Genomic DNA, 25,213 nt, shown 5'->3' with positions numbered 1-25,213 from the left:
TTTAAAGCCATACACAGATGTCCCTGTTCTAATGAGTTAGGAGCTACTGGATTCCCAAATGCTACTGTAATTGAGAGGCAGAGATGCACCCAGGTCCTAAAGAGGTGACACCACCTTGCATAGCACTCCAGCAGTTAAAAGACTCAGAAAAGGCAAGCTTGCTCCATGGTATGCCTACAATTGAGGGACCTGACACCCATAGGCCTCGTATCGCAGGTAAGTAGACTAACCATAAAGATTAGAAAGGGCTCCATCCCCTCCTGTTCGATTCGAGAGAGTATGCATCCCAGCAGTAGAAGAAACGTGGCCTTCAAGAGAGTGGGAAATGCAGAAGGGACTAAAAGTTTTACGATTGAGACAGGGCCCCATCATATCTCAAAAGGGGCTAAGGAAGATGGTATCAAAGCTCAGTAGGACAGGAATCTTCAGACCTCAACTGATGGGGTTAACTCTCTTAACTTTAAGATGCAGACTCCCTGAAAGAGCAGCATATTGGAAGCAGCTCCTGGTTCAAGAGTCAGAAAATAGGGAAAGTAAGCCAAACTATAAGGCAATCCAAAGTTCAAGATATTTAAGAAAAGATTTTTGAAGTGTAAGTGCTTAAACAAGAACTTTTCCTCCACCTCAACTTCAATAAAATATTTGTATCGCCAATACCATGCTATTTCATACTGATGTGGTACCTTCCAGAAATGCCCCACCCTGGTTCAGTGATTGACAGGACTGTGTTGGCATTAAACAAAATAAAATGTTCTTTTGGAGAACTGGTAGCAGGATTTCTGAGAGGTATCAAGAAGGATTATCAGTGCAGAAGGAATGGCTCACCATCCCAGTGTCACTGGATGCCAGATAACATTTTCTGAATCATTATTTATATCCCTAAAAACATCTGCTGCCTTCAGAGGCTCCAGGATTAAAACACACAGCACTTTCTTCAAGAATGGTGACGCTGGCAAGACTCAGGATCTAAATAAGAACTGTGCACAATTTCAGACAATGCTGATTAAGTGGCGTATTTTTAAAAGGTGACTTCAGATAAGTCCAAGAACATCGTGATCCACAAGTGCAAGTTGAGAGGACAAACTCTTCAACGAAGCATACGAGCCAAATTCTTGGAAACACCCACAGAACACACTGAGCCTTTCTCTTGCACAAGTATCTGGAGACCTGCTCACCTTCATCGGTGGGTATTTATGGTAAGGAGCTGCCCCTGTAGCCAGTTCGATAGCCGTGATCCCAAAGCTCCAGATGTCTGCCTTGAAATCGTATCCTCTGACCTGAAAAATATTAGAGGATGTTAGCATGTGCCTCTTGCTATCCTACGCTACAATCCCTTTCTTTAGCCTATTACACATACTTTCACCCTTTCCTTCCTTTCCCCTCAACTTTGGAAAGACCAACACTATAGTGTTAAAGAGATGGAAATAACACTGTCTCGTCCCTCCTCTCCCCCCAGCTCCTTATACCTTCGAGGAGGTGTTTTAGAAGTCATAGTCTAATGAAAATTATGGTGGTGGACTGTGCAACTAGGACTGCTCTGCCATAAACCTCTCCATGTGTAGAACATAAAGGGGCACTGGGTTAACCCAGGCTCCTACTTCTACACAAAGCCACAGAGAGTCATTAAACAGTATAATGAAACTCTCATAGTTAATAGATGGACTGTTATCCCTTTGGGACATATGCCTCACTACACTTTTAGTCAACCGCTTAATCAATCTGACTGCAAACATGCTCGATCCTGAAACTTCAGTACACACCACCTCAGTAAAAAGCTCCTCATTCCTGTCTGCAGACTAGTATTTACCTCCACTAATTAATAGTAGCTTCTGCACTTGACATTAAACACAGACTTGTTCAGGAAAATTTATAGCATTTACTTCCCCTCATGCACAGGAAAAAATATTTCATATGCCAAAGCAGTTACTTCCTCATTATTATTAGGTAATATTTTGGCACTTGCTTTCTCCGCTGCAGGGGAGAGACATTATGTACTAACTTCGAGAGCAGCTACAAAAATCAAAGCTTTTTGGCTGCTTCGAATGGTTTGTATTTCTTTTCGCTAGACTATGGAAAAATGAATATTGAACCAAAGCTAATAGGGATATTGTGTTCAGCTAACCTAACAAGCTTTAGAAAGACACTCACTGTGATGAAGCCAAAAACGTTCCTCAAACTACCATTAAGATGATCTTGAATTTTGGCAAACAAACAAAAAACCCTTTTGCACCATTTTTCATATAATACCATAGTTGAACTGAAATTTGTTATAGCAACAGGAGTTTATATCTTACGCTAATTCCATCAGCTGTGTATGCATCCTTTTCATGAGTCTTAAAGGTCTGAAAGGCTTCTTGAAGTGCCGCAGTTTATGGATGCCATGACTATGAACAGATTTCAAGTCATTTAACTAAACAAGCACAGATATCTAGTATAATTTAAAAGAACACAGTGCAAGAAGAAATATGCTGTAAGGTTTTGGTTTTTTCCCCTCACACTATTTTTAGGTTTTGAGAATAACTTCGGGCCATTTTTTAGCTTTATTTTTCAGTTAGTCTTGCAGCACATCTATACACCATACAGCTCCCCATTCCCCACTCTGGTTTTAATGTTCAGTGAAGTTTTTTCTAATTTCATCATATAATCCTACTTGGAAATGAAAGCTACAAAGTTCAAAACTGTCTAGAGCAGTGCATCTTCACATCTGCCCAGTACATATTAGTCACCACCCTCCACTTAGTTTACATCAACAACATTTATTTTTATCATCAACTTTTTTTTTTGCCATAAATCTGTCAAGTGAACATACGTTAAATGACAATGCCAGGCTATCATGTATTAACACGCTAAAGGAACTTAATGATGCTGAAGTAAACCAGATGGAATTGGGTCGATAATATATACATATCGAAGGCTAACCTACAGCAAGCCCTTCTTCCTTTCTCCCGGGTTGGATATAGCGGCTCAGAGTGACACCTGCTGGAAGACAGCAAGATGATATAAACGGACACTGAAGGATTTCACATCAGCATCCAAAATACCTTCTGACCATCTAGTATTTGCAACAGGTTAGGTGTGGACAGCCTTCATGGAAGTGTTGAACTCCCTAGAAAATCCTCCTCCTTTGGAAACGCATCTGTTGCATCAAGACCCCCCCCTTTGTCATCAAAACCTTTGTTTCACCTTTTCAGCACTCTTAAATTTTTTTTTGCCCTGTTGTCCTGTGGATTGCAGCCACCCTAACTGCAATGAGCCTGGAGCAGCACCATTAGGTCCTGCCCAGCCTGCTGTGCCCTGTGCACCAGGACAGGACACAAAAGACAGAAAGGCAAGGGACAACTCTAATTTGGTTTTGGAAACACTAAATACTCTATTTATTTTTAAATCAACTTAACAGAAAAAAATAATCCAGCAGTATATGACATGAAGCAGTTCAGAAGCAAGTTTGCAAAGATGGCCCCTGACTTGGGGAGCGTGTCTTGTACTCTGCGGTGTTAGACTTGTACTTCGCAGAGGTTGCAGGAGCGCTGCAACGCACCAGCCCCTCAATGCCACCATGGGGAGCCACTGAAAAGGCCGAACATTGAAAAACCCTTTCATCAATAGTATATTTAAGCTACTCCAAAATTATCTAAATTCCTCAAGTTTTAGATATAGGAAAACACGCATTAAAGTTCTACCACTGTTTAAGGTGCATTTCATTTTAGATATATAGATATATATAAAAATATATAAATATAATCACAGAATCACTAAGGTTGGAAAAGACCTGTAAGATCATCAAGTCCAACCATCAACTAACACCACCATGCCCATTAAACCATGTCCCACAATGCCTCATCCACACTTTCCTTATATGTGGGGGTCTTATTCAAGTTCCTCCTAAACTTCAAAATATTTTATTGTGAACAGCAAGGAAAAAAGTAACAAGGTGGGTTTACTTTAATAAAACAGTGTTTTCCCAAAATATTTTTACTTCAAAAATTTTTTGAAGGAAAAAAGGAAAAACAAAAACATTTATAGTCAGTTAGTTGTATTTCTGCTTGGTGCACCTGTCAAAAATCAAACCCAGAGTCCAGCCCTCTGTCAAACTGTTTTTAAGAGTAAGAGGGATAATTTTCAAAATGCTTATGGTACTGAGCATCAATGCAAGAGACAGCTACTGCAAATGCCCTATCAGGACTGTGGCATAATTTTGTTTGTGATCTTGCTGAGAAATGGGCAACAATATTTTACATTAAACAAAGTTTCCAGGTGGCCTTCATAAGTAGTCACACAGACAAAGCTTCTATAGTTTAGTCTAGAAGTAGTGGAGGACAAAAAGTGACCTATCTCCGCCCAATGGGAAGAAGTATGGCATCTTTTAGCTAGCCAAAAGAGCAGAGGAGGAAGGTGGAGAGGCAAGCATTCCTCTAGTGTTTACAGTCAGGATACTCACAAGCCAAGAGAAACTAAAAAGCTGAAACAAGTCAACTACACGTTGTTTTAATCTAAAAACTCCTTTCTCTAACATGTTGCGATTAGCTACCCCAAATTCTCATATTTACAAATGCAGAAGAGCACGTTACCAAGCTGTATATGTGCATATTTACCACGTGTGAAACTATTTATATTCTATCTCTCATTTAGGCAAGAGGGATGGGCAGGTTAATCTTCTTTATCCAACAGCTGAGCTGTTTCATGCTTTCCTAGGTAGGAGCCTGAAGAGAAGCAATGGGGCAAAAACCTACTGAACACAATATTCCCCAGTACAGGCCTGGCTGCAATAGGCAAATCAAAGACAATCCTGTGGTTTTAAGAAAGCCTTAGAGGATGCCAAATTATCATCTTAGTTTGAAGGAAATTCAGTCATCGCTGACAACAGGGAATTCCAGATGCAGATCAGCTAAGAGAATACTAGGAAGAACAATTCACCTGTTCCATAACTTCTGGTGCCATCCAGCAAGGTGTGCCCACAAAAGTTTTCCTGACTTTATTTCTGGTAATGTCACCACCAGTGGCCAGAAACGCGCTAACGCCGAAGTCTGAAAAGAAAACAAAACCACATTTTATTAGGAACACATCCCAAGCAAACTGAAGGGTTGTCCCCCCTTTCCCCTCATATTCCCAGACATTTATTAAGTAGAGTTACACATGCGGAATTTCCTAATGAATGAAGAATGATCAACAGTTAGCTAAGAGTGCTGGCACATGAACGGTCTGTAGTCCACTATTCAATTACTGGGGAGAGCAGAGCTTTCAGCGCTGGCCGGCAGAGAGGAAAATTCCACTTTCCATTACGGCCCACTGGTCACATTACAGCACGCCTGCGCTCCCCCACCAGACCTGCTACTGTACAAACCTGCCTCTGACAGCCAGTGCTTTATTTACATTTGTATACACACATAACAATTAATAACTGAACTTCAATTAGCATCCTCTTAATATTTGCACCAATGAAGCCAGGTACATTTTTATGTTAGTTACTAGACTTTATAACATTTAACTGTCCTAACTGCATCCTGGATATATCAGCCCCTTATTCCGGATGGTTTATTACCAGAATATGTTTTGCGTGGTAATCTTCCATTGCTGAGATGCTCAGTGCTTTAACAGGAACTTGGATGCGTTCCTGATGATACAGCAGCGTTACCAAATCGAGCGGCATGTGCTGCTAACTAGCCTGACCATCCCAGAGGAAGCCTTGCAGACAGGTATTCATGCCCTGCACAGCGTTTACCCCCTCGCGAAGGATTTTTCACAAGCCGAAGGATACTCAAGGATGCCCCATGTACTCGCTGGTAATTCTATTACTTGAAGTAAATAATTCTTTCACATGAAAACTATGTTTTCAAAGATAACACAGACGTTTTATGCAATTAGGAATGACATGGAAAACAGGATCTGTGAACAGCAGCAGGGATAGCAATGGGATACAGTATGTTGGTTCGGAGAAGAGCATTACAAAAGATTTGGCAATCAAACCATTCAAGAGAGGATGGCAGACTTTCCTCGGAGAAAAAAAGTAAAGTAAATCAGTTGACAGGGAAACTGTAACACAAACTTGTAGAAGTATTTCTTCCCAGTTTGCTCTGAACTACTCTGCTTATGTATTGCAGAATTATAGACCTGCAATGGGTCATTCTCCATAACTCAATTTTATCTACTGCTCCCCTTTTTTTTTTTTTAAACGCAGTACAAGCAATTAAAACCTCAAATGCCATTTTTCAGATTGATGACAGGCTTTGAGGATAAGTCTCTGAAATTCAAGGGCTATTTCATATAAAAAAGATTATTGACCAAAACTGGGTTGAAAACTCTTGAAACTCAGCTGCCTGACACAGTTAACTGTAAATGTAGAGGACTTTTACTCAGAGGAGCCACAAAGTTACTCCATGGCTTAAGGATGTTATCCTAACTGAGGAATCAAGTGCAACAAAAGATCCCTTTGTACAATTTGCAAGCAACGGCATCCATGTGAGGACAGTCCCAAGCTTCCTCCGCACCATGCCAGCAATGCAGTGATCCCCTTCTCACCAGTCTTTCAATATTTGAGAAACACCACTGAAATTATCACTCAGAAGAACAACATGCTGAAAGCTTCCAGCTCACTTAGGTTAGAAGTTTCCAAGGACAGGAACTTAGTGCTCACTAAAATACTAGACACGGATGTGTTGACATTAAAAATAGTTGCATAGAAGTCACAGGGCTAAAACAAGCACTAGCAAATGCATATCATTAGGGTTCAGCTTCTTCCAGATGTGCTGTCCTGTTCCCTTCCCTGTTTCCAGAGGCATCTTGTCTTCCTGCTAACCTTGATGTTTTAGCACATCTAGATGGATCACTATCCCTGTCAGCACTGCAATCTGCATTTTTCTGGAAATCCACTTTTTGCAGCAGTGATTTTGCTTTGAAATCTTCCATGTGTATATCCACCATCCCTGCTCTTCCCTGAAAACCCAATGAACTTCGTAAAAGTTCACAGTAAAATTACTTGCACTTTACCCCTCATTACAGGAAGTATCGCAAGTTCTATTGTTTTAAACACAAAAGCAATTAGAAGTTCTTTTAAATAAGATAATACTAATAGAAACTTGTCCAAGTGCCATCAGCATATTATTGTGATGTGCTGTATTTGAACTTGTGTATGTTATCTTACCTCAAATTTCCATGCAGTCATTTTGAGGGTAAAGGAAATGCCATTCAAAGCAAAAGCATTCCAGCAGTAAAAACACAAGTCCTTCACACAGCATTCACCACATTTCACATCAAACGTGGGTTTAATAAATTCCAGTTGGAAATTGTGCTCCTACGTCTGCCATCTGAGGTCAGCAGAAAGCTTAAATGGAATTAAATTGTATTCTGTTACATGGTTGATTTATTCCATGTTTTCCCAATCAATTTCCCCTCATTTTCAGTGGGCTAAAACAGGCACAACCAGCCTGTGCTACTCTGCTGTAAGGAATGACTTTGAAACCGTCTTTTCAAATGTCATCTTACTAACTTTATCCAAGTCCCAGCTATTAAGATAAGAATGTGCCCGCTCTCAGGAAATATCTGTAAAGCAATAAAATAAATTCCTAACCACAAGTTAGGGTTCAATTCTTACTTCTGAACAGTTGGTACAATCTGCGTCTCATGCTCTCTGCCACTGTTAACTACTCTCAGAAAGGCTAAAACAGAACAAGGTTATTGCAAATGACTTTAACTCTAGAAAATGGGGAAGTCATGAAATTCAAGATGTACAATAGCTCAGAAGTGTTTACATTTGTACTCTTCTTTGGCAGCTTGTACTTTATATTGGCTCACTACAGTGATAACGGGAAAGGACTGCATCACCAGAAACACGGAGGAATTGGAAATGTTTGGACCTGGCTTGCAATACCAGTAACCACCACTGCTGGGAATCCTACGACTGTCAGATATTCTAAAAGGACCCCAAAAATTGCAGACTTACAGCAGTCCGCTAGCAAATAATAATCTCCGGGATGTCTGGATGCAAATGGTAGGATCATTATTTTATCAACTTTCTGAAGCAATGTAGAAAAGATTCATCTGCTGGACCTGTTTCAGTGATATAAACCAAAGACTTCTTTAAAAAAAAAAAAAGTATCTCCAGAGTCTCATAGCACAGCAAAACCAATCCACAATGGAAATGACAATTCTGCTGATGCAGGCTCCGCAGAAAATATGGCCAAGTTGGTCTTTTTCAGTAGAAGCGTCACGTGTTGCAAACCACATACCCTAAAAAGCACTCTCCTGTGGCAATGAAGTTGCAGGCTAGTGCTTGAAAAAGCATGGTATTAGGCAACAATTCCTACTATTAAGGTATCCCAAGTTGTCAAGCTTGAAAACTATTCTGGCCACTCAGGAAACGCAAAAGCTGAAAGGAAAATCTCCTCTTACTATTCTGTGCTGTAGAAACAAAGACCCAGTCTAAACAACTCACCAACACAAGAATGCTGTGGCAGGACCACATCACAAGGGGCACCATTGCTGCTGTGTACATCAGGAAGATAGATTTTTACAGTATCGTAAGTTAGATCATTTTATTCATATCCTGAAGTCAGCCATTGAAAATCATCTCTCCTTGGCCATCTCATACTGTAACATTACCTTAATCCTAAAGAGCCCAAGTATCTGGTCCTCTAGGTAGCTACCAGAAGGGAAAGAAGACTGTGCACTAATTAGGAGCCAGGACCAAAGCCTACTGACATCAGAAAGGCTCCTAGAGTTTGGCGGGTTTGGATCAGACCCTAAACCAGCAGTTCTCAACTTCAGTGGGAGCAGAACAACAGAATAAACTAATCTTGACTTCAAACCACTCGGAGGTGTTTTTAAACTTGGGTGACCAAGATACTATCCCTCCTCAAGCAAAAATAAAAGTATTTCAGAAGACAGCACTAAGGTTTTTTTCACTGGTCACCTTCCTTCTCGTTCAGTTGTTCGCCATCAGAAAATATCTGCAGTTGTACTTAGTGTTTTTCTGCAAACCTTACAGCTTTTAGAGCTCTGAGATGAATAAAGCCTGGCAGGAAAGGACGAAGGCAGTGGTAAATAACAATTTTGTGCTGAGAACACAGCGGGGTGGTAAGACACCAGAGAAAAGGAAGATTAGTGAAGAACAAGAATCAAACACTTCTTTCCTTTTAAAGACTATATGGTTATATAGCGGTGTTGGATCTATTAATACACACTTGCCCTCCCAAATTCTCACTTGGAAAGGTAGATCTCTACAGTCATATGTATTTCTAATCAAATCACATGCAGAATGGCAGCTTTATTTTTATATGCATCACATGTTTAGCCTTTTTGCAAGGCACATAAAAGATGTATGAAATCCCTTTGCTGAGTAAACGCAAAGATCACATCTGAAACCAAGCCCCAAGAGCATGTTAATAAAGATAGGCTAATACTGCACAACGTAACTTAAGGATGGCTTCTCCCAGCCTGGGCTTTGTCACCACCCTTGGAGAAGTTCACAAGCTGTTTCAACAACAAAATAGCGCAACACATCTTCAGGAAATTCAGATGTTACAGGTGACACAAAGAATAAGTTACTTCCCATCATGCTGCTGCAGGGGAGGCACCAAAACTCCCCACCAACCACAGAGAAAGGTAGTTTTGCCTTTTTTCGACAGGGAGAAAAGGCTCAGAGGTGTCTGTGATGCAGCACCAGCTGCTCAAGTCAGCTGTGCAATTGGCAATCCTCTCCCTGAGTTAGATTTGTGCCTTGCCCCTTGTTAAAGCAATTTAATCTCTCAAAGTTATAGTTTCCTAAGGGAAAGTGGGGGAATGACACTGCCTGCATCACAGCTCGATGTTTATGTAGAGCGCTATTTTAGTACAATGAATTAAGAGCAGTCAGGAACGCAGCGAACCAGTGACAAGCTGGCATGGATTTGTGGAAAGTTACACAAATTCAGTTACACAAGTTTTGCCTGGCCTTAACTATCCCCATTTTATAAATAGATAAAGCAAGAGGAGTTAGGCAATTTGCCCAGTATCAATTAGCAAGTCCTGAACAACTTCATGAAATCTCAATCTACTTCAACTGCTTGGCAACACGGCCTGCCCAGGACACAGCAGGCACAGTGAGCGCCTCTTGGAGTATGCATTAATAATCCCGACAGGGTTTAAAACCTGAAGACTATGTTGTTGTCCTTACAACAGAAAAAACCCACACATGGAGGGACATGCGCCTTTCAGCCTTCAGTAGACCCTTACTTCTTCATATTGAATCATGGAGGGGTGGGTGACAGCATTATTTAATATCCCAGTGGATGAAAGATTTAGTCTGCACCCAGTCTCAGTAGGACGCTAATACCGTGCCACAGTTGGAGCACGGTTCGTACCAAGCAAGTCTCAACACCCTGGGAGAGTTTCCCTCAACAGTCACTCAACCTCTTCCATCCCCTCCCAGTCTATCATGACTCTCACTTCATTTCATGATAATTTACAGGCCTGCGCAGTTAAATAAACTGAAGAATATTAAGCCTTGCTTACTGTGAGAAGTCTCCTGGTTTATGCAGCAATATTGGTGCAAACACACTTTATGTTCACAAGGAGTGTTTTTACCTGTACTGCTTTTAGACTCCAGGGAGCCAGTAAATGCCAGGGCAAAGAGGTTTTATGTTCTGATTAAAAAAAAAAATATAATTGCCATGGAGAGGCTGGAACACAAAAGAGCACGGCTATCTCAATTTACATTGCAACCACAGTCAGCACAGCCCAGAACAACACTATCTGGGAAAGAGTCCTGCTCTCTCTAGAAGATAGATTAATTCAAAGTGCAGAAAAACACTTCAAACTGAGAAAGCGATACTCTCTGAATTGTAACAGGCTCGAAACACTTGGTGCCAAGCCACAAGCCCAAGCCAGTGCCCTTGGGAAAAGAAAAAAAGATGTTAAGATAGAAGCAAACAGCCTCAGTTTAGGTCTCGCTCGTCAGATGGATCTGTTAAAGGCAATTTTATGCCTTGGTTCAGTGGATGCACATTTTGAAAGCAAAAAGGAGCTACATAGTTAAAAATAGACAGAGCCATGAGTAAAAATACCAAGTCCTAGGACTTGGGGAGGAGTTTGAAGCTGGGCATTTGTGCAGGCCATTAGAGGAATTTTTAGAATTCCTACTTCCAGCAAATGCCCCTGAGCTCAGAGATTTCTCCTCCATCCCTTTACCTACACCCACCTCAGCTCCCACTGCTCCAACAGTGGCTTTCACATCCGATGCACAGCCACCAATTCAGAGTTACAAACAGAACCTGAGAAACATTGGACACACCTTCATGAAGCTGCTTTTCCTGTTCAGCCTTAACAGAATTGCACAGCCCGAATTAACACAAGGGGCTTTAGCTTTCACTGGTTAGAATGGTAAAATCCTGCAGCAAAATAACTGCCATGAATTGTATATAGTGAGAGTTTCCCAAGTAATTAAATTCACTGACATGTTGTGTGTTGTGGAGGTATAGCCCGGCAGTGGGGTTTCCTCCACCACAGAGTAGAGCATTTTTTTCTATATCTTGAAAGCAGCTTTGTTTTTTTCCTCAAAGGATTTCCAGTTTGAGATTTACATTCCTTACACTTACATTTAAGATCTACATTTCTTCTGAGACAAGAAACATGAATTGTGTCAAGCAGTAGGAAACACACAGGAACACGAGGTTGCAAAGGCCGAACAGTGACTAAGACCTTCTTAACAACTGTTCACAGGCAGTTTTGATAGAGGGATGGCAAAAGGGAAAGGAGTCATTGTAAGAGAATTGAAGTAATTCTTTCCTGCTACTTTATTTGCATTTTTTATGTACACCAAACCAGGTCCTTCAAGGGAGGTGCCCCATTCACTCTAACCCTCAGGCTTCATTCCACAGCTGATCAATCTTTTTTTTTTCCTCATGGTGTAACTTTCCAGCGAAACTTAAACACGTTTCTTCCATGGGAACACAGCAATGTCATCCAGCTGATAACTGAAGCACTCAATGAACAACAGAATTATTCATAATATGCATTAATATTATTATCAAAGGCAAGTGCTTTGATCTCGCTGCAACAAAACTCACTTTATTGGGATTGGTTTGTTTCCAGCATTTTTTCCTCCTCAAAAAATTCACAAGAAATTTTGCTATTTCATCCTGGGTCAGGAGGAAAGGAAGCTTAAGTGTCAGAAATTCCCACAGAAACAAAATCTCATGTTATGACCAGGTCAGGCTCTTCTCTAGTATTCAGTCATTCATTTATTTTTGTTTCTTTCAAGCCATCAGCTGCCTTCGCAGGAACGAAAGTGCTTCCTGCCACTGTGGTGAACTTTGTGACCTTGGTTGAGTTTATTCGCTCTGCTGTGCTTCATGGAAGGTTACAGCATTGGTCCTTTTGCATGTTCAAAGAAAGAATTTGTAAAAAGGGAACTCTACACATCTCAAAATGTTGCTTTCACAGGATATGCGGAGAGATGGATTTCATCATTTAAGTGTTGCACATATAAACCACCGGTAGACAGTTCAGTCCAGAGCAACATGTACAAATCACAGACAAAATAAATCCTCTGAAATCCATACAAGTGAGACTAGTCAAACTTAAAGCTAGTTATCAACTAAAACTTATCCAGCAGAAAAAAATATACACGAACAGATACTTATTACTAATGAGCCCTAATTAAAAAAAAAATCTAAGCCCTGGCACCCTTGTGGAAGAGAAACACAAGCAGCTTTCTGCTAGGCTGGCAGAAACGCTTGGAGTAACAGTACATTGCTCTAATGCAACAGCTATTTGCAACCTCTCCCAGAATATAATCTAGTTCTCCGTACAATCACAAATCAAAAGTGTTATATCTTGGCCCTGTTATGAAAAAACCTGTAGGATTCCACTGTATAAAGTTTGCTCCTTTGAACATTTTTGAAGCCACTCCCTACTTCCCATCAGCTGTCACACGGGATGAATTATTCACACCTCATTAGAAATGTAACAGCAGGCATTAAGAACACTGGGAGACTTAAAAGGGAAAACAAAGCAACTTCGGGTTTTAAACAGAAGTCCTGTATTTTATGTGTTATTACCTGTAAAATGGCTTATTGCCTTCTGCAGAGGGCTAAGAGCTACCTATAAAAAACCTGTGCATTGCAATGCGTTCTGCCTCCTGGTGCTAAATCTACACCTTTCATGCCAAGACGCAAACCCAGACATGAATATACCAAAAGATTCCGTACCCCTCAGCACTACACAATGCAACACATACTTCTGCCTGACAGAACAGTCATTGTCACACAGCTGCAACGCCCTGTCCCTTAACCCCCAGCACTCTGGCTTGACCCACTGCTGTGCATCCACCAGCAGGACAGGGCACTAAAAAAAGAGACCTTATCAAAACCAGATATGGCTCATTCCAATTAAATATGGGACTGAAAAAGTTAAACACATACAAGGATGTTTGCTAAGACAGCAGGACCAGATGCAAGCTCTGCCCTCCAGCTAGAGGTGGAACAAGGACTAGAAAGGCACCACAAGATTCATGGGAAGAGCACAGTCCTGAAGGGAAAGGATACTTGGAGAGGAATCGTACTCAGGATAGGAAAACAGCACACGGGAAAGAAGATGAAAAACAAGTCTCACAGGTTCTAAATGTACTCTCCAAAAATCTTGTTTTACTTAATAGTTAATAATAATAATTATAATAATTATTGATTTCTGGAAAGAAGAGTGAAGTCTGTAGGAACATGTATGAAATGAAAGACCAGAAGAGTAGCATTGGGGGAAAAAACCTACCAAAAAAACCCACACAACACCCTTTTCTACAGACAAGTGATCCATCCACACCAAGGACTGTTTCCAAGACACCTGTGTTGATGCAGCTTGTGACAGCAGCTGACTACCACAGATATCTCCTCCAGGCACATCTGTATTGGCCAAAGCAACTGTGTGAACAGTCATCCCTACCCTGTCCCTCACCCTGCACAACTGCTTCCAAGTCTTTCCGTTCACCCCAGTTTGGGCTGGGTTACGGCAGTCAGTTAAACATGCACTCCTCCACTTGGTTCAACTGAAGTGGACTGGGGAGCACCCATGTGAGCAGTTTGACTGCAGATCTTTGGTTAAGGCAAAGTTGCAAGTGACTTTTACCATCAGACATACCGATTTCCTTCTGATGAATCTATCCACTGTTCACCGCGCTCCTTTGAAAACCACCTTACATATCGATGATAAATGAGTGAGGTCTGTGCAGTCCACTTCCAAGCCTATGAACTTGCTGTTTTAAAAATCTGGACTAGCTTATGCCAAGAATTTTAGCTAATCTATTGACTCTGAGAACTTAACGGTCAAAGGATTTATTCATGCTGATTATCATTATTCCAAAGAACAGTATTTTCAGATAACAAAATGTAATAAACTCCGGGTTGTGGGAGGTTTTTTTTGTTTTGGTTCGTGGTTTGTTTATTGTTGGGTTTTTTGGTGTTGTTGGTTTTGCTTTGTTTGTTTGTTTTAAGAACTGTGGGACTTCTTGAAACTAACATTTTTATGTAGGTTTCTTTTTGATCATCAAACCATCTCTTTGGATACACAGTTACACCTGAAGTTTATTCAAAGTTACCAAGAACATTACCTGCAATTTGCACTGAGCCGTCTTCTCCAAGAAGAATATTTCCTGCTTTCACATCCCTGCAGAAAGATAAAGCAACAATAAGTGGAAGTCATTAAATCTTTCCTTCAACCAACAAAAATACATGAAAAGGTTATTTCTTATATTTTATTTCTTGCATTAGCACCTCCTACTTCCAATCATGCAGAAACAGTAGGGACTTAACACCAATTGTAACTTGAGTAGACAGACACTAAGTAGTATCTGTACGATTTATAGCTAGTAGCATTTTAAGTACCATGCACAGAAAAAAAAAATTGAAAAACTTATCAGAAGGTACCCTCAAAAATACAAGGGAAGTGGCTTGTCCCAGGTTGTTAAGTTTGCTAAAAATGTGGAAACAGAACCTAGCACTGGTCTGATACTCATGTACACTTTTAGGGGGAGACTTCAAGAGACGGTGCATCCTATTCTTCCCCAGCCCCAAGTCCCACTGCTTTTCAGCCCTGGAGGAGTTCACATGCTTCCTCAGGAAGTCAGTTTAGCCCCATACACTGCTGAAAATCCAGACAGAAGAAAAACGTTGTTTGTTTGTGGCTTAATGAACTAAACCACATTACCATGGGTCAGGTGAACAGAGCTGGTACAACAGAGACTGTGAGAATGGGAGCGCGGGGCCACTCAACTGTCCTGAGAAGTCTCAACTTTAGTGAAAAAGTCTCCTCGAGTTTTTTTTCTACCAAAGTCCACAAAGGCACAAGAACATCCAGCACGTGTCATGAAAGTTATTGTACTACTCCCTTTCTACCCCAAAAAAGCTCTGGGTTGTTAAGTTAACAGCAGCACTTCCCCGTTCTCAAGAGGAACACTACTTTCACTCCAAATAAGCTTTGAAGTTTTACAGCCTATTTTCTCAGGCTGCTCCCCACAAAAAAACAAGAGAAGCACCTTTACAATTGACACCCGCGTTCATCAGCACGGCTGCTAAGCTTGCACTGGCTAGGAAACCATGCAGGCCCTGAGCATATGCAGATGCTGTCTCAAGAAAGGCTGCAAGCAAAGCAACTGCTTTGGATGGGGGAATGGATGCCAATGAATAGATAGCAATTCACAACACACCTCACCTTAATGGCAACCATCTGCATGGAAGAGAAAAGAAAAAAAGGAAAAAAAACCCACACAAAACAAGGAGATTCTCTCTCCACTGCCTTCTGCAAATATTCCAAATCCTTTCACACAAAAAAAACCCCTCAAAAGCTATTTTTTCTCTCCTCCCTCATGCATCATGAGAACAGAACTGGCATGATGGCCTGGCCAAAGAGCCCTGGTCGGGCCCTGGAAATCTCTTCCTTCCTGGCTTTGCTCTTCTTCAGAAGAGCCTGGGCTGCTGCCAGTTCCAGGCCAGGATAATTTTAAACACATCCTCTCCAGCATTAGCATTTGTTAGACTCTTCCCAATACCCAGTCTAGGACATTGGCATGGCAAGGCTTTCCCCCAGCAAACAGCAGAACAAAAGTGAACAAAGACTGTCCATAAGACAGTCCCACTAAAGATTACTTTAACAGCAAACTGCGGCTGACAGCAGCCAGTAGCCTTCAAACAAGTATTTCAAGCCCTGCCAAAGGTACAACTCTTGCTAGCAGTGACCATCTTGGAGCCCAATCCCTGTTTGAAGCACAAGTGTAAGAGCAAGTACAGGAAAATACTAATTTGCTTTAATGATCAAGAACACTTTGATAGATCTAGATGGGAACACTGAAGTTGTATGGCAAGATAACCTTGAGAAGCTGACTTAATAGCAGAATGAGATTCAAAGCAGTAAGAAGCTGTGACAGTGATGCTGGAATAAGTAGACAAACGTAAAACAATCACTGCCAGCCAGCTCCAGTCCTGCTCATCTGACATTAGCCAAATATACAAACATGCGTTTAGGGGTGAGTCGGCTTTCCCTCCAAGAAGCATTACTCTTTTTTTCTTCCCGCAGTTAACAGCTGCAGCCACTGCAAGCAAGAAAGCATCAGCACTGCAGTAGATGGAGACTCTTAAGTACACAGAGGGACCCGAAGGGATTAAATACAACATTAAGCATGTAGCTACGCTACCCCACCGCTTAACATCCATTGGCCAAATCCAATACAGTCGGAGTTGTAGAGAGTTAATCGTAAGAGATACTAACCTGACTAACCCCTGCACTCCCACAAAACATTCATGGTCCCTAACAGTGAGGGAATGGAAAAGCTCCCTGTCAATATTTAGGTACAAGATGCTTTTGGGATCCATCCCCATGAGCACATGGAGCCATGAGAGCACAGTGCCTAGGTTTGCTGCTTCCTAGGTAAGGAGCTGGCTCGCATAGTGCAAAATGTGCTTGGCACCGGCACAGCCATCTCCAGGAATCCCCCCCTTGCACCAGCACTAATTCAGAAGGAACAGCGGGTGTTCAGGAAACTCTCCAATACTACTGGAAATGTTTGTCCAGACAGTCAGTTCTCCTGCGACAGCCAGGATGCAGGAGGCCCCTTCACAGCTGCCTGCCAGTTCCAGGTTATGGGGAAAGGAACAACAGGCAACATCAGTGCATGCTAAAGTTATTGTTCCTTTTACTGGAGATGGACGCAAGTAACAGTAATTTCCTCTTCCATCTGTACTCCAAGGCAGCCCAGGATGCTGGAGCATTTCCCCAGTAAGCTGAGCCGTGCGGTATTCTGCCTTTCCAAACTTCCTCTGCCTGCACGACGGCATGTGCAGCTCACCCAGCCCCTGAAGCAGACCACACTCAGCAACGAAGGAAGTGCCAGGGAAGTTTTTAAGCAGAACTAATGATGAAGTCTCAACCACCATGCATTTCAGAGTCCAAAAAAACGCCAGCAGGTTTCACTGATGTAGCAACAGAGGCCAGAAAGCAGCGCGCATTCAATACCACTGGACCATCCTACCGTAACAGAGCAGGCTGGAGAGGCCTGGAGTGCAAAAAGTAGTGAAAAAAGCACTCGGATTGAATCCTATAGGAAAAAAGAGCCAAAGGACTCCAGTCCCTTAACCCCCTCCAATGCAGAGGCCTGTTGTTTTGTTTTTAACTTCATCTTGGATTAATTAAAATTTACATATTTTCTCATTGGAAACAAAAGTCAGTAAATATGGTGCTTCAAGCTGGTTCAAAAAATTAAAATTGTTGCTACAATAAGAAATCCAGGAGGCCACCAACAGCCACTGCCAAATATCCAAGTCAAGCTGCAGAATTAAATCACCAGTTGATGTGGCATTTCCTCCCGGTGACCAACCCTCTGAAAAGGCCATTACTCACCCCAGTGTGGTATACCCCACCCAGGAGCAGCAAAACAGATCAGCAGCAAGCTGTTTGGGGACACCAACTCCATTTCAGAGTTACTGTACCATAGAGGCAACTTCCAGCTTTCCCATTTCTCATCCCAGTGTACTGGCACCGGGTCACCCACTGCAACAGCACCGGGTGAACATCGAGCAGCAATAACACTGGGCGGACACAGATCCCTTTCTTTAGCATATACTGGTGTCACCGGCAGTATCTTCAAATTAGGTCCTTTAAAACTATCTTTAAGATTAATTAAATGCATTTAAAGCAATTGGGCAGGGGAGAGAAGAACAGTGCTTTCCTGTTTATTCTTGTCAGGAGATGCTTATAAACTCCCAAGCTGAATGGCAACAATTTTGTTACTCCAGGATATAGTTATTGCCAAGTATAACAATTTGAAGGTACTTCCTATTAATGTGGTAATGACCATATCCTGGGCTGATACACTTGGAATAAATGGTGTGCCTCTGGCATAATTACTATACTGGAAACAGGAAGCAGCTTTAGGCTGTAGCGTAAACAGTAATTGTACTACATTTTAAATGAAGTTACAGAAGCCTGGAGTAAACTCCTTCTTGCCAGTAGCTTAACAAATGCTACTGTAGTTCTGGACATTCCAACTCCGTAGCTGTCATCTTCCTCTCTTCTAAAGCCTCCAAGAGCCCTTCCGCAAAATAACGATTATGTTTTTATTTACCTCATACTTCACAACCAGAGGGGGAAGAGGGGTTTGGACTCGCTCCAGTGCAAAGCTGGATTCTCCACACCAGCCTTGAAAGGTTTCGTAGCAGGGCAGAAACCCCTCCTCATCTGCATACCGAACTGGTTTAGCTTCCCAGTGGGACCAAATGCTAATGTACCAGTTACATCACATTAATGCCTCCAAGGTAGGGCTGGGCCACAGGCATTAGATGCTATATAACCAAAACTGATTCCCCATCCAACAAAATTACAACCCAGCATCCAGCTACAAGAAACCTGGGAGGAGAGGAAGGCAATGAGATGATGCTCCCTAGTTTTGAGAGCAATGTTCCCACATCCCCTCCAGTTAATTTTTCAATGGGGTGGGGAGGAACTACAGGAACTGTATCCTAATTGCTTGTTCCCACCATGAAAAGCCTACGCAAGTCCTTAAAATTCTGCTGAATGATCAGATCTGCCCTCACCCAGAGCCCTCAATCCTTGGCACCGCCGTGTAGTTGTTGTCATTGCAGTGACAACACTAAGGGAAAAAGGAACACTCGCTGGTCCATAATTAAGAGCAGCGTTGTCAATAACCGGCTGCAACTCTGCAATCCTGGCATATGCAATAAAACTCCGTATTACAGACTTAAAAGAACTGGTGTTTGCAAGAAAAACAGTGAAGCATGTCAAGTTATTGCTTTTTAAACAAGCCTCTTAATATTGTTTGGAAATCAAAAAGGATTCACTTGGCTTGTGTTCAGAAGTCTACATTGGGAGCAATAGCTAGTAAAATTTGTTAAGGCCACTGCAACTGTGACACAAGTGACCTGAGCAAAGAGTGGTATCCCAGGACTGCTGTAGCCTAGCACTGAGAAGAAAACTGTCACATGAAGGGGGAAACGGGAACAAGCCCTGTTTATTATGCCTTTGCTTCCAACCTGCTCATATGTGCCTTTAGGATGCAATGTTGGCTGGCAGCACAGCCGTGAGTCATCTGCCCACTGGATGCAATTTACATCAACTCTAACAATAAATTTTCATGGACTGAACTCCATAGCGCATAATTTGGCATGAGGAAGGAGTGGCTGGTTCTGCCAAGTTTCATCTAAAAAAAAGAGAAGGTGCAAGATACAAGAATTACTATTTTCTGTTAATGGTACTGAGTAACTCAAAATATTTATACTGAATGCAACCAATTGCTGGAGTTGACATTGTTCTGAGTAATTTGCAAAATACTTGCAGGACTATATTTCTACATACAGTTAAATATGAGGCAATTTGTGGCATTATACACCAAATGAGCACTATTCTCTCTCTACTATCAAACAACATGATATGCTGTTACCTATGTCACCTCTTCCCTTTGCCTTATAAGCCAAGATATAAAACGCTGGCTATACACAAGAGCTTTACCATATGAGACAGAGCTGCAAAACGGAAACCAGGCTTGGAGCATGCAAGCAGAGTAGTATTTTTACGCCTTCAAATATCAGCACCTTTAGTACAACATAGAAGGCACTCAAGACAACTGTATTAGAAGTGCTGCTCCTTGTTCCTGCTCAGAAAAGCTGTGTGTACTAACGTTTTCATGCCACAGGGTTGAGCCTTAAGTCCCAAACTCTTGGGTGAGATGCAATTACTATCTGTTGCAAAGCTGTACTTAACTGTGCAGAGCTAGACTCAGGAACATCTCCCAAAGCTTGAAGGTCTTCCAATGGCAGAGAGCTGGCAAAGCAGCTTCCATACTGCTCTCCCCAACCTCCCTGCTGAGGAAGGCATAAGCAGGGGGAAAGAGAGGGCCAAGTCCACAGCTTGCTTCATCCCTGCTCATCCACAGCCCTCTCAGCAGGCCCATGCAGCCACTGGCAGCCAGGACCTGCAGCAGCAGCCAGGCTGCTATAAATTACAGCGGGGGACCAGCCCAGCAACACGCTTAATTGCTCAGGATCAGGGGAGCACAGCGACTGCTTCTACTGCTTCTCTGAGATGCTCTGCCAGCTGCTGGGCCATGCTGAAAGATCAGGGCCTCAATGCAAAAGCTAAATGCCAGCAGCACAAGGCAACTCATGATTTACTCCAAGTCTCATAAACAGTAGAGGCATTTTTAAAGCCCCAACTTCTGGAGGGTAGGCAGGTAGGACCATTTAAGGGCTTTTTAACTGTCATTTCAATGTCTGGAGAAAGTTAGATGAATAATCCAGTGTTATTCATCCGGAATGAAAAAAAGTTAGTTTTGGTTCTTTTAAGCAGCGTGAAGCAAGGCTTTGAAAGGCAGAAGTGACTGACAGACCGTGGCTTTGCAAACAGAGGGGTGCATAGACAAAGCCTGCTGGAAAGGATTGTCAGCTTCCAACAAGACGAGCTATACAAGTACATTGAGTACTTGTTTTCTCCGTGCCCTACCCTTAACATCCAGGCAGACCACACTCAGCGCAGTGAAGAGACCTCTTGGGAGAGATAACTGCATCCAGTCTCCTGGCACAGGCGAACTGAAACCCCAGTAAGGGCTACATGAGAAATTAATCTCCCATTATACTTAATTTTAGCTAAAACATAAACCACCTTTCAGAAGGCCCAATGCACTTCCTAGGTACAATTCCTCCTGATTTTTTGGCCTACAATGCTGCAGAAGTAGACTGGTGCTTTAAATAGAAGGTTTGGGGTCCAAGAAACCATGACTCAAAAATTTGATTCATTTTAGGTTAAGTCGCTATGTCAGCTCAGACAAGGGAGGGCTCAAGAAAGAAAGCTGCAGAAGATCCTCCCGAAATTCACTCTGTCATCTTAGTTATCTGAATAGCTCCAGGGGCTGGTAAGATGCTGAGGCAGTAAAGAAAAAAAGATGCAGACCTTGGGCTAACTTGGTGCGAGTCTCTGACATGAAGCAGACAGCAAGTGGTGTGCCACATCACTTACTGCGTTCCTGTCTGTCACACAGTCACTGTTATCGCAGTGCCTGCAACTTTTCTTTATCTCAGCAAATTATGTCCAGCTCACACTTTTTGTTCCTGTGCCAACTTTGCCTTTGATGGTTTTGCGCTCTCACTAATTCCTTCTCTTCCCATGTGTTTACAAGCCTAATGATGGTCAAAGGGAGGTGCAGTTCAGCGACAGATCCTGTCTGCCTTGGACTTCACCTCCCATCCATCACCATGCCTCCAGCCCAGCATCAGTGCTCAAATAACCTCAACTGCACATCAGTGTGGGGGAAGTTGCTCCAGTTGAAACCACAACCTGGATCAGACACATCAGCTCCTTCAGCCAGAGATCTAGACCTAGGCCTATCTCCCAAGATGAAGACAATCTAATCGTACCAACCCTCACAGACCCACTTCCTCCTACAAAAGAAGCTGTTGCTTCACACAGTCACCCCAATGCACATCACCCCAGTGTCGTAATATCAGCTTAGGGCAAGGAGGATTTGCCAGGCAGCTAGGGCTTCTGACAAGCTTCAGCCCTTTGGCAGTCAATGCAAGAGAGAAGCTACGTCTTTAAGCTCATACACCACTTTTTAAAGTCTCCCCTATTCAGTCAGAACTTCAGTTTTTTTCTCTTGTATCCCCCATAACGAAAGGACCCCACCCAGCAGTCTTTAAAATCAAGTTTTCATACCATTGAACAGCAGCTAAAAATGTACCAGGATTTCTTCCACAAATTCACCTATTCAGCCCTTCCATTTCCTGATTCTACTTCCCAAGGACTGCAGTGGGGACAACGCATGAAGCTCCTTTAACAGCTGCTGCATGAAAAGCAAGACACACTGCAAGCTGTAGAGTCACAAGGTCTGCCTCCTACCCCTGGAGGGCCAGATATTTTTGGGATGCCCTGCCTTAGTCGTTGGTAACAGAGGAAAATAGTCAAGTTATAACGTGGCCTTATTTCAATGTTTCATGTCAAAGTATTTAAGATGCAAGGAGGTAGGCATGCTTCATGTGGCAATACTAGTGATGCACACCACTATGCTGTGCTATCTCCTGCATGCTAAAACATGTTCCTAGTGTGCTCAGAAATAGGAATTTCCCCAAACTACCACAGGCAGATCGCCCTGGTTTGAGCACAAGATGGATCAGGTAGCAGAAGAAACAGGGAAGCCAGTGATTCACACATCTCCCTGCCTTGACCCTGCCATGATGGAGAGATGAAAGTTCATTCCAGTAAACACATAATCAACTTGGACCAAATAAGGCCCAAAAAATTTGATATAGGGTAGCTCAGAAAGGCCTTAATTTCCAAAAGGCAATAAGCACCCCTGTTCTGTAGAAGCGGCATGTATATCTATACACACACAAGGTCCAAGGCATTCCCCTACACAGCCAAGAGCCATCCATATCTACGAAGCCACCCACAGCTCTTGCTCAGCAATGTTTGCAACGTGACGCAGAAGGAGAAATTCAAGACAACCAGGGCTCGCCAGAGACTTGCCAGCTCAACTTCCATCTCCAAAATCTATAAGATGACAGTTTTAAGCATGGCCACCATAGGAAGAGGAAAGAAGATCTCCTTATTGCATCCAGCTATTCCTATAAAATGGAGAAAGCAGTTCTAAAATTAGATAACTGTACAATGGAAACAGTCCTCTTGGCACTCCCAGTCTAACTTGGTGATGCCTTCCAGGCTGCCATGAAATGCTAGATCTCTCCGTGGTAGTTCGCTATGTGTTGTCGTAAATGCATGCGGGTTTTGTCTCACATTTGTTTTTGAAAGTATTAAGCTTTACTTTTTAATGTTAGAATTTTTTTTACAAGAACTCTGCAAGACAGGATATAATTTGATTTAGTAAACAAGCAAAAGTAATTTCTGATGCAGCCTCACAAAATTTTCAAGTGCATTTAATATGTTGCCACACAAATTTAGCATGTGACCTTCTTCTCATGCTTTAGCATAAGACATGAATGAAAAGACTGCAGTGGTCTGAATAAATGCTTAAGGTACCCCCCCCCCCATATGCAACTTCTAGGATCTGTGAAGGTCAAAAAATCTGCTGCATTAGAACAAGAATCAATATTCAAAGCTATCTTTTTCAAGTGGGTTATTCACTTCATTTATCACAGTAGAAAGGACAAACAGGATGAACACCAGTGATTTAAACAATTACTCCACTGCTGGAGAGATGCTGCGAGAGCCAATACTGCGTGATCTACTCCTGGTAATCTACATCAGATAAAAGCAGTGACATGAGAAGGATGTCATGAACAGAGTGGTTGTACATACCTGTGAATGGAAATTGGTTTCTTTAAAGTCAGAAGCTAAGAGAGGTCTGTTACATTTTCACCTGATACAATTAATGCTACAGACAGTGAATGAAGATTATTCCCCCTAGAAACACGTCAAACCCAAATACTCAGGAATTGCTAGAAATTGCTAGAATTCCTGACAACTCAGGAATTGCTAGAAACCGTATTAGTTGAGTGTGCAACTCAGTCATGGATCACTGACCAAAACCTGTCATTGCTGTTGAGCCTTTCAGAGATTACCCCAACCTCTATCTCCTGCTTCTTGTGGTATTTTTCCTGCTTCTCATCTCCATGTAACAAAGCGGAGTAGAAAAACCTAAAAACTCGCCTCCCTTTTAATGCGGTGCATAGTAGTTGTACCAAAAAGTTGGTTTTTCCCTTGGACTAAACTGAAGTTACTTTGAGTAACTGCAGGACACCCAGTGACAAAGTCCAGAGGCAGCACCTGGGTCTGGGGAGAATGACACGGGGACAGACACCCAAACCTAACAGTCATACAGCAAGCGCTTGGCTTCAGGCATCCCCCTGCGAGCTGCTACGAAGACCCTCATAACACACAGAGCCTCTGAGGGCTGGAGCACTGACATTAGTCTGGAGCCACTGCAGAGCCCCCCGGCCCCAACACCCCTATGCTTTCAGCAGCAGCAATATTTACCATCAGAGTTTTAATTGCCAGATTTTTAGGCTTCAAAACAGAGGCTGTCTTTATCCACTTTGAGGACAACTGTCTCCACAGGAGCTATTGTTTCTGGCTGTCTGCAGATTTGGGATTTACATCTGGTTCGTATTTTCTCTCTGCAACCACAGAAAAACTTTTTTTTTTTTTAAAAACAATGAATTTCTGGATGATGCAGTGGAAGAAACAGCCATCAGGAGAACATGCTGGTTTGCCAGACCACCACAATATGCCCCAGTCTGACTGCTGTGCACTGAGTGGGGTTCAGTGGTCCTTGTGCCCTTGATGCTGCACAGCAAGGTGTTTATTTGGGGGAACAAATCGACCAGTACAATCTAGAGCAGCATCCTTTCTTCCTACCCACAAAGACACCCAAGAGTAACATTCCTATTGTTCTGGGTACTGAACTGTTTACAAATTGAAGCTTTAAAATTTATATTAAGAACTACCTCTAAAGGTTACTTCTGCACATCCCATACTGTAAGGGAGAAGCGACCACAGTACACTTCTCTGAATGTAAAATTCCACTTCCCATGGCTGAGCAATAGCTAGCTTTCAAATTACTAGTGTCCTGACTTAAAATCAAACTGGCAATTAGAGGTGAAAGGCTCCACATCCCATTATCCATTCCTCAATCCTTCCCTACAAAGCTTCAGTTCCAAAACGCACTCCCCAAAACAAGATTATAGCACTGTGGAGAGGAGGGCTGTGAAGTTCTCCTACAGTATTGCTACAGAAA

General features: G+C 42.4%; 1 protein-coding gene across 1 annotated transcript in view; it reads right to left on the bottom strand.

The window, feature by feature from the left end:
• The window catches only part of OXSR1 (oxidative stress responsive kinase 1), a 94,025-nt gene that overhangs the window by 22,111 nt on the left and 46,701 nt on the right, over positions 1–25,213 (bottom strand). Inside the window, exons 5-7 of the mRNA XM_059818477.1 lie at positions 14,573–14,628; positions 4,915–5,024; positions 1,176–1,277 (exon numbers count right to left, since the gene is read on the bottom strand). Coding sequence (XP_059674460.1) covers positions 1,176–1,277; positions 4,915–5,024; positions 14,573–14,628 — 268 coding nt within the window. The remainder of the gene's footprint in view (positions 1–1,175; positions 1,278–4,914; positions 5,025–14,572; positions 14,629–25,213) is intronic.

The sequence above is a fragment of the Gavia stellata genome, chromosome 6, assembly GCF_030936135.1.
Source record: "Gavia stellata isolate bGavSte3 chromosome 6, bGavSte3.hap2, whole genome shotgun sequence".
NCBI classification, from domain to species: domain Eukaryota; kingdom Metazoa; phylum Chordata; class Aves; order Gaviiformes; family Gaviidae; genus Gavia; species Gavia stellata.
This window is presented reverse-complemented; position numbering and strand designations above follow the sequence as displayed.